The sequence below is a fragment of the Abramis brama genome (assembly GCF_963993115.1).
Source record: "Abramis brama genome assembly, chromosome: 7".
NCBI classification, from domain to species: Eukaryota; Metazoa; Chordata; class Actinopteri; order Cypriniformes; family Leuciscidae; genus Abramis; species Abramis brama.
Genome location: NC_139969.1, coordinates 25,813,550 through 25,823,978, shown reverse-complemented (window position 1 = coordinate 25,823,978; position 10,429 = coordinate 25,813,550). Strand labels below are relative to the sequence as shown.

At 38.7% G+C, this 10,429-nt stretch overlaps 1 protein-coding gene across 4 annotated transcripts in view; it reads right to left on the bottom strand.

Moving 5' to 3' along the window:
• Positions 1-373: 373 nt before the first annotated feature.
• Positions 374-10,429, bottom strand: part of LOC311086781 (serotransferrin-1-like) — an 88,973-nt gene continuing 78,917 nt past the window's right edge. Inside the window, exons 9-17 of one of the 4 annotated variants that reach the window (XM_084119839.1) lie at positions 2,535-2,680; positions 2,340-2,436; positions 2,210-2,230; positions 1,930-2,088; positions 1,669-1,819; positions 1,497-1,564; positions 1,206-1,393; positions 811-976; positions 374-681 (exon numbers count right to left, since the gene is read on the bottom strand). In XM_084119839.1, the coding sequence (XP_083975965.1) occupies positions 638-681; positions 811-976; positions 1,206-1,393; positions 1,497-1,564; positions 1,669-1,819; positions 1,930-2,088; positions 2,210-2,230; positions 2,340-2,436; positions 2,535-2,680 (1,040 nt within the window). In that variant the 3' untranslated portion in view covers positions 374-637. The remainder of the gene's footprint in view (positions 682-810; positions 977-1,205; positions 1,394-1,496; positions 1,565-1,668; positions 1,820-1,929; positions 2,089-2,209; positions 2,231-2,339; positions 2,437-2,534; positions 2,681-10,429) is intronic. The other 3 variants (XM_084119837.1, XM_084119836.1, XM_084119840.1) reach the window with 3 other exon arrangements.

Here is a 10,429-nt window from a genome sequence, read left to right as displayed (position 1 = left end):
TGTTAGTCATGTGATCCTGCCATATGTCTTGTCATTGGTTAATCGCCTGTTCATTGTTCACAGGTGTCCCTTGTCTTGTCTTGTCATTAGTTTGTGTATTTAAGCCCTCATGTTTGCCATGTGTCTTTATCAAGTATTGTTTCCTGTAGATCTCTGGTTCCATGTTCATGTTCTAAGTTCTAAGTTCATGTTCTGAGTTTTCATGCCACACCATGTTTTTGTTTGGTTTTCTTTGTAATAAAGAGCACTTGGGTTCTCTACAACTTGCCTCCAGTGGATCCTTGCGTTACACATACATGTTTTTTGTATCCCTATATTGGTTATACTGATGTCTCTTAGTATTTTGCCTGACTATAATTATGAAACATATTCATAGAATTTCTTTTTTTTATTTCAACTCCTGTTGTAATAAAACAGAAACCCAATCCAATCAATCTCTGTTCTTGAGTGTGAGATTTACCAGCAATGCTGGTATCCCTTGTGTTTGATAATTTATAATGACACTACTGCAACATATGAACATTATGATTCTCTCATACTGGTAACTTATAAGGAGAAATAGAGTGATTCAGAGATTCTTAGTTGGGGAAACATGTCAGACAAAGCTCATATGGCCTTAAGTTGATGTGTATTTCTTTTAGGAACTCAACGTACTATCCAAAGTGCATGCCTTCACCAGATCTGTGAAGAAAAACATTAGAATAAATAACTAAGTGGGCATCATTTCATAAGTCAAAAGCAACAAGACAGCTATAAAATCTTCACATTTTTAACAGAATCATTGTAGGAAATCATAGACATATTCTATACCTGGTGCACCCTGGCCAGTCTCGTAGGTCTTTTCAATCATGTCTTTGTACTCTTTAGTCAGGAATTCCTCCAGAGATTTAGTATATTTTTGAAGGCATTTAGTGGAATCAGAGAAAAGGAGGTTTCTTTCACCCCATGACTTGAACAGCAGGCTGTCTGAAGATTTCTAAAACATGGGGGAGAGAATTTAACGATAAGACAACATTTAAAAACAGGTCTAGTAACACAAAAGATGCTGCTTTAAATACAAGTACATAAAACGTGAACAGGACCGGAGCTTTACATGACATCTCCTACCTGTGCTAGTTTCAACATCACAAGATAAAATACAGAATCTGTGAAAGAGGAAAAATGAGATCCACAGGAAAATCTACACAGAACTGCAATGAACTCACTTGAGCCGCCTCCAGAATGGACACCACATCATTGCGTACATCTTCCCGAGTCATCACAGCATTAGCCGGCACACTGGCAAGTTTACATTTATCAAATTCAGAGTATTTGAATGTTTGGTCAGGTGATCCAGGGCAGATCAGCTCAAATTCATCTGACTTCAGTTGCTTAGCCCATTCTGGTCCTTTACCTAAGTAGATATAGAGAAGGAACCAGACCAGAAAAATACATATTAAAAAATGTGACACAATGAAAAGTGTGAAGCTTTATTAATCAACGTAAACCACACTAACCATCTGTGTAATCCCCAACAATAGTGTGCTTGATGAAAGCAACATCACCAGATTCTTCTGCAAGACACCTACAAGAGGAGTGAGATTATGGTGTATTTAGATTATGGATTGGAGTCAGCATACAGATCTAAAAAACATGTTTCCCTTTCCATTCTGGTCTACGGTCCATTACCTGAAAGCCCCATCATAGCCATAATAGATCTCTGCAGAAGAGGCTTTGCACTTGCTCTCATCTCCAACTACCTTTCCACCTCCTTTACACAGTTCACACATGTTTGATTTAGGATCAGCACCAGGAGCGCAGCCTTTACTGAAGAATGTGTCTGAGAGATATAAAGACAAAATATGTTATGCAATTACATGAACTAAATCTGGAAGAATAAATAGAAAACATGAAGTAACCAGCTGAGAATACACACTCAGTGATACTCACATAGGGTACAGCCAGGTGTTCTGCCACATATGACTGAATCTGGGACTTTCCAAGCATTTTGATTCAGGCCAGTGTGGCAGGACTTTCTCCCTCGCAGTTTACTCCAGGTTACACCCGAGCCCTTACGCACAACCGCCACAACATGGTAACTTGAGGTCTCTGTGCACATCACAGAAATGTTCATTGCAGGATTATCGGATCAAGTATAGAAAACTTGTCAGACAACTGATGAGAAAATGCAGACTAGAGCTTCACAAAAGCGGAAGTATGTAATACTTGCCTCCACTATAGGAACAGTTTTCTGCAAGGAAGGAGAGAATAACATTTTAGATTTCATCAAACATGTAAATTCTGACTAATAGGTTTCTTATGAATTGATTCATGAAATATGAGGTAGTGTTCATTCTTACGTTGAATATACTGCTCAACCATGACTGGAACTAAACCGCACTTTTCAGCAATATATACCTGGCCACCATCAGCTGCAAAGGCATCTGCTTCTCCACGCTTTAGTGAAAATAAAACAGAATATTAACCTACAGGTGGACAGCATGTAAAGATGATTGACATCAACCTCAGCACTCATCCATTTGACCCAACAATACCATGACTTTCTGGATGCACTCTTCCACAGAGTCTGCCCTTCTGCACTCCAAACGAGGAATCTGTAAACCGTCACACTTCTGTTGCTCTGCGTGGCTAATAGTACACCATTGAATGTTACGGCCCTGAGCTGGTGCTGGCAGGCCAACTGATGAGAAATTATACATACAATATACAATCATGCTTTTCAAGTACATGTCAAGAACTACAAACTCAAGGCCCTAAAAGTGCTTGACACTTAAGTCAGCCTTAAACTGGGGAATCTGCAAACACATGATGCTAGAGCATTTCTCAGAACTCACTTTTTAGTGTGTGTGCAGATAGTACACATAAAGTTCACACAAAAAATGTGGTAACACTTTATTTTACAGTGTCATTGTTACATATGTTACATATAGTTACTATAGTAATAACTATAAATTATGCATAATTACATGCAACTAACCCTAAACCAAACCAAACCATAATCCTAACCTTATAATAAGTACTTCAATGTTTAATTACAGTGTAACAGACACTTTAAAATAAGTGTAACCAAAAATCCTAAATAAAATATATTTTTAGCATTTAAAGGGATAGTTCACCCTCATGTCGTTCGAAATCCGTAAGACTTTAGTTCATCTTTGAAACATAAATGAAGATATTTTAATGAAATCTGAGAGATTTATGTCCCTCCATTGACAGCCTACGCAACTACCACTTTGACGATTCAAATAGTTCATGAAGAGATCGTGAAACTAGTTAATATGAATCGAGCTGTTTTGTCCAAATTTTCTGAAGGGACACGATCACTTTAGATGATGAACAGAGTTATTTTAGGCTTTTATTCACATATAAACATTAATCAAATCACACATCATCTATGGTAAACAGAAGCTTAAGCATGCTCGCTTGACGTGTGAGAACCAATGAGGTTCATTCTCATGTGTTACGCAGCACATTTGAGCTTCAGCAAGAACCAATGAGGTTCATTCTCACATGACAGTCAAGTACATTTGAGCTTGTTTATGTTCGCTGATCAATGTCTATATGTGAATAAAAGCCTAAATTCAATCTGTTCATCATATAAAGCGATCGTGTCTCTTCAGAAAAAAATCATATGGATTAGTTTTTCGATCTCGACACTTTTTGAAGTGTCAAAGTGATTAAAAACACCTTCATTTGTGGTCCGAAGATGAACGAAAGGTTTAAAACGACATGAAAGTGAGTAATTGATGATTTTTTTCCCCTTTAACCTGTTAGCTAGCATCGGCCCGCGGGCGGGCCGTCGGGGGCGTGGCTATACTTTTATTACTTTTTTTAAGCTTTGCTTTATAACAAATATTCAACTGACTATCATAAACTATGCATCATTTGAAAGCTAAAACACTCAAGAATCATGTTCTAAACTTGTTTTTGCAATCAATAGACCAGAGAGGAAAGGGTTAAATTAAATGCAAAAGGACTGTTCATGTAAAAATGAGCAAAATGAACCACTATAACTGTTATGCCTGGTTCAGATTACACGATTTTAGCCCGATTTTGGCACGATCCGTTTGACGTAGGGTGTCGTGGGGATTCGCAAAACGACAACGGGCGTCGGGACCATAGACAGTAAAAGAAATGGACACAGCGACCCCATTGGATTCAACGGAGACAAAGTGAAGTCAATTAGAAACTCTTACTTCCTGGGGGTCGAGCGCACTGCGCAGACTCAAACTGAGCTTGACGACGTAGATGTGACGTGAGCAACCCGTCTGTCTTCTAGTAGCTGTGTCAAGAGAAATCTGAATCATTCTCTTCCGAAACTTGCAGAGACGGAGAGCGTGAGTAGGAGGTGTCCATGAGCTAGGAGCAAGAGAAACGTTTGCTATGTATTCTGATTAATTATTTTGTCACTTTGCCTCCACGTCCCCCCGATTGCGCGCAAGCTTCTCCTCCTGTCCATACGGTAATTCTCTACTGTGCAACAGAGAGTCGCGTGGTTATGACGCAATCGTAAGCCTATTTTTACAAAAATTGCTTCTACGGGGCCATAACGTAACCTACAAGGTAATGAAGCCTTTTATAAATTTTTGTGTTTCTTTAGAAATAAATAATGGACAAATGGAGTCTTTAAACGCCTCTGATGTTAAGTTATTCGCTGTCAAAGTGACGCCAAAATGAATGGGAGTCAATGGGATGCTAACAGCAGGTGGGGGTCCGCTAGCCAATGGCGGCGCCCGGGGGTACCTTCAAAATAATAGAAAACCCTGCCCCCCTGGTCGGGACGCATGTGAGACGGCTCGCGATGACTGGTCGGAAAACAACGTGTAGTCTGACATGTTTCTTGTCCACGACATGACAAGATTTTTAGGAGTCAAAATCGTGTAATCTGACACAGTGACTATCGTAACAGACAAAAAAAATGTGTAATCTGAACCAGGCATTACTCATCTTTCATCTCCTATGGTTCAGATCAGTTCGGACGAATCCAAGAAACAACAGCATACGTTACAATGTAAGGGTCCACTCTTCAAAATGCATCCCACTTTTTAATCCAAACCAACGAAAAAATAGGGAAGAAAATGAAATATTCTCCTTTGTTTGCATGAGTTCGCATTATGTTCATTTTCAAAGAAATATCGATTCTAATCCGTATTCCAACACTCAAAAGCCATCTCACCCCCGTAGTTTAGACTCTTCCGGATCAAATGAGACATTCCACTTCTCTCTCCTTCAATCACAGGCTTTGTTTTAGACCAAAACAGTAAGGGAGCGCCTGACAGGCTCAGCGCCCTGTCAATCTCGCACCTGGGTTTTCGACTGGATAAAAGCCTGGATAAAGGCAGCCAATGTCTAGTCAGGAAAGTTTTGATTGATTGGAAGCATAGACATAATAAATACATAGACGACCTATTGGCCGCTGGATCGTACGTCAACGGCGCCGCCATACTGCGGAGGGCAACTTTCCCATACCTCTCATAACGAGAATTGAGAAAAATGCCTATTTCTTGTGCTGCTTGGGGCTTTACAAATCGCCACACAATTGAAAACAGAGGGTTGTTCCATAAAAGACGCTTAGAAAAGCGGGGATTAAACTCCAAAACCGGACTTGAATGAGCCTAACAAATAAGTTGGGGCTAAAGTGGTTCCATAAAAGGTAATTGAAGTTCACGCAATCTCACTAATTTGATCCAGGTTTATCTAGTCTAGATAATTGCGTGTGCACGCGTTTCTGAAGCAGCCCTAGAGGTCGATCGTGGATCAAATCGATCCACCATCAAACAGCGTATATTTTGTGCTGTTTTATGCGTTTGTGACATGTTTTTTTTTTCCCTCAGTGCAAAACTTACATTTTACAGTTATATTCTCCATCTGTAAATGTTGGAAAGTCATGCAAATGTATCCATTTTACTGCTAATCTTCATATTGAACGAGCGCTGCTGCGCGCCAAATAGGAGCGCAATAATTCTTACTGAAATATACATTTTGCTTGGAAAATTAATATGCGATATTTTATAACACTAGAAATATCTTCTAATTATAATAATTTATCTTTAGGATGTTGGATAAGTTGCAGTGAACTTCTAGCGAACAGAAGTACTTCAGTGAACAGAAGTAGCCTAATTCAGGGAAGATTTTTTTTTTAAGAAACTAAATATATAAAGATACAAAATATAGTTTTGGGTATAGGACCTATGCTACTTAATAAAGATGATGCGTACTTATTTATAATGCTGAGAATAACAGCTTTTAATGCAATACTTTTTTGGAGAAAGCAAGAATCCCCAGTTTTAAATGAGTAGATTTAGTTTCTAAAGTACATTATGGAGAGGATAACATGAAATTAAGAGCAAATGTATACATTTTGAAAAGATATGTGCAACTCTAAAATCAAAGAATATTCCATAAAATAAAGGAATATATATTAGACTACATTAACTACATTTTTATATAACCCTCCCTCCCTTTTATTTCTAGGCTAGTTATTTGTTATTTTATTTATTTGCTTATTTAATATTGAATATTTGATATTCAAATAATATTACTTGAATAACTATTAGGAATTATGTGTCATTATAAGAGTTTGATATAAATATGTGAATGTTAAATTTTTATTAATATTTATTTATAGTTTTTTGTCTTTTCCCCCTTAAATCATATGTATGTGTTGGTGGGTATTATCACAAAAGAAAAAAAGTAGAAGGAAAAATAAGGAATATTTATTGGGGGAAAATATGATGTCTTTAAAGGAACTGTCAATTTGTATAATTGTGTTAAATGTGTTTGAATTGAAAGACATAATAAAGTACATTTTATATATATATATATATATATATATATATATATATTGTCTAATTTATCACTGTAGCCTTATTTAAGTAGATTTTCTGTATACTGTGCATTTATTTTTGGACTAATAATGGTTAATAAAGTCCAATAATGGTGAGAGAGTGTCAGTGGTAATGTTGGTCAGTGTTAGAGGATCTGTGTAACAGCTGAGGCTTAGCCTGACAGTTAGCCTGCCCTGGACCAGGCTAGTTTCCCAGCATAAGTTGCCAGGGTAACTGAGTTTGAACTATTTTAAGTTTGCTTTTTGAAACAGAAATCACCAACAATAAGTGTGACTAACCAAAATAAGCCTGGCTTGTATTCTAATCTTGTTTTATGGAACAACCCTCAGGTCTCAGGGAATTACCTTTCACAAGCAAAACTGAAAATTTGTTTCTGGTTGCATTTCATTTACTATTTTTATTTTCAGAGGAGAAAGGCCGCGAAATTTAAAAATACTACTGTTATTGTGTCACGAAATGTAGTTTTAAGAGTTTTTCAGTCGACAATGTAGTCTATGTATTTATTATGTCTATGATTGGGAGTATTAGCCATAGCAGAGCCCGTCTACGGAGAGCCTGCCCACTCCCTATTAAGTCCTATTGTACCGAATTTTGGTTGTAGTTCCACCAGAGTTCCACTGGGGGCGATCGTCCATGAGTGCAGAATGAATGGGAGTCTATGGGGCTATACGGCTAAATTTGTCTCTTTCACCCGATTGCCGTTGAGAAATCTCAGATTTGATTGTAGGTTTTGCAAGTTCAACATGGGTTATAGGTCGAAAGTTGAATGAACGAGTAATTAAGTCCTTTTGATTTCTTACAGGTTGAGTTGTTGTTGCCCATAACACACTAGCATTCTGCTAATGAACGCTGATTGGTCAGTGAAGGACTGATTACGACCAGAGATGCCGCTTGATGGCATCGTGGCATCCGAAGCGGGACCAGAAACAAACAAAACAAAAACTCTTCTAGCACGTGTATTTACCTGTGTCAGCTGTGTTGTCGATGCCTCGATTGAAAAGAAAGTGCAGAGCGCGAAAGCACCAAAGTGACTGAAGGATTGCCGTAAAGCAGTGTCTCTGGTCGTACGATGTGTATGACGTCATTGACACTTTAAAATACTTTTTAAAGCAAATAAGTGACTCTAAAAAATCTAACACCCAGCAATGTGTAATTTCTTTGCATCTCCTTTCGAATACAACATTCAAATTACTACACAAAAAATTATATCCTGAGAAAAGTGGATTTTGATGTGTATAGCGCCATAGACCTCCATTCATTCTGCACTCGTCCTGTGAGCGCCCTCATATGGAATCAGAGTGGAACTGCAACCAGTTCAAAAGCCGGAAGTGTACTGAGAGTGAAACTTCTCGCCTTATTAGACGTTGGGTGTTTCTCAATATGCGTTCTTCAGCGATCTTGCGTCCTTCTGTTCTCGTTTTACGTCATCATTAACCGTCGAAGTTCAGACCCAATTCTCAAGAACGCAAGTACAGAGGACGCATGAAAGAACCCGGATGTGTTCTTGATACCGAGGATGCATCGAATGCAGACTTGAGCTAGTACTCGCCTGGTGTCCCAGAAGTCATTGCGGCCGGTTCCGAGTTCGTTCTTCCAAGGAAGCTTGGCAAGACCGGTCTCCACGAGAACACAAGTCCGTTCTCTGCGTTCTTGGAATTGAGAAACAGCCATTCTCTGGCCATAGCAAAGAGATAACGACAATTCACCATGACGTCACAACAGTAATAGACGTTCTTCCGGGTGGCAAAAGCCGAAGCGTTCCTATGACAACGCTAGTAAATTGCTTGGAAGGGAGGCCCACCATCGACAGTAAAAATGTAATAAAAATAAAAAAATGTATTAAATATAATGCATTTTTTATCATAACAACAACTGTGTTTAATGATATAAGTAAAAAATATAATAAATATGTAATATAGTAGGCCTACACATAATTAGCAAAATACTCTCTATAGCTCTTTTTCTAGCCAAAATAACGTGCTATATAGCCTATCATGGTCATTAAATGGCTTTCCTGAGGTAAATGTTATGTGACATGACCTATGCTAAGCCACGCCCCCTCCACTCACTCGGACAAACAGTCAACATTCGGTAACAGGCGCTATAGCGGTAGCTGTCACAGTAGGAGACATTTCACAGGAGGCAATTGATGATTTTTGGAGACAGAAAGATTATATATCATCTCGAAGTCACCAAAAGGGCCTTAACTATACATTGGAGGGTTATATTAATAATTTCATTGTTGAGAAGGTCGATGAAAAGCTTCAGCTCCAGACAAAGATTTACAGGTCACAGTGTAACTTACACGTTATAGTTTGGTGCTATTTCGCTTCAAACGCTCGCTTTATACGCGCGTCCTATTCGCTTTGGACGCGTGAATGGATTCAAAATGTTCAAGCGTCGAACTAGACGCGATACGCGCGAATTTGACGCTCTATTTGCGTTTGGTGTGAACGCAGCATAATGAACAGGCTGCGATGTCAAGATTGCAATGCTGGATGAGTGTGTGTATCAGAGAGAGAGAGAGGCGCGGGCGCGATCGAACAGTGGAAACATAAAAACATACTCCATTTTGTTCATACAGGACATCATTACAACTGCAAAGTGTTTAGCCTACTTATATTTGTGTAAAACACAACATTGTGTATGGCTACGCAGCTACAACGCAGCTAACAGTTAGAAGCTAGGCTAACGTTATGTTAGAGATGTTAAAGATAACGTTCAAATACGTTGTTTACTTACCTTAGAACAGATGTAGACATCCTTGTTTAATTGCGTTTAGTTGGTGTTGTGGCCTACCGCATAACTTAATCCAGAGCAGACACTTATCTCGGTTGAAATGTGGCTTGGGAAAGGGTAAAAAATACACACCGTCGCCCAGCCTCTCAGGATACCTACTAGTGTTGGAGTTGAATGTACCCCATGCACACCGTTTGACCATTTTAAACTTAAAATGACAAGAAAAAACATATAAAAACGAATGAAAACTGACTAACTGCAATGCATTTCAATGGACGTGGAAGCAGAGAATGTCCGAGTGTATGGGTTAGCTATGCGCACTGTGATTGGCTCATCGCGTTTGGGGGCGGGGCTTAGCCATAGGTCAATTGTTCTCCAGGGCTGCGTTCAGCCCCGACAAAACGTTGCACAACGTTTTTTAAACAGAAACGGTGATGCGTTGAACACACTGTTCTGATGACGCAAGAGTTGCAACTATGGCAGCTGAGAAGGCCATTCTTTGTGTTCTTTGTGAAGAATTTTCGGAGCCTGATGAAGTCGGTATAAATATGTGTTTAATACTACAAAATATGCCTGATGTTACAGCTACTGCACTTGCCGCCCAGAACAAAAGAGAACATCCCAATCGAGTGAAGGGATTGCTGAAACTGAAATGGAAGCACACATCTTACCTAATTCAGACTAAAACATATTTAGCCTCACATACTGACTTTATTTGTAGTTTATACTGTTTTAATACCCTGTATTTTCTTTCTCATTTTTAGGAAAAGCACTTAATTACCATTGTTTATTTCTATACCAAATGTCATACACTTGCAATGAAGCTAAAAATATAAACAACT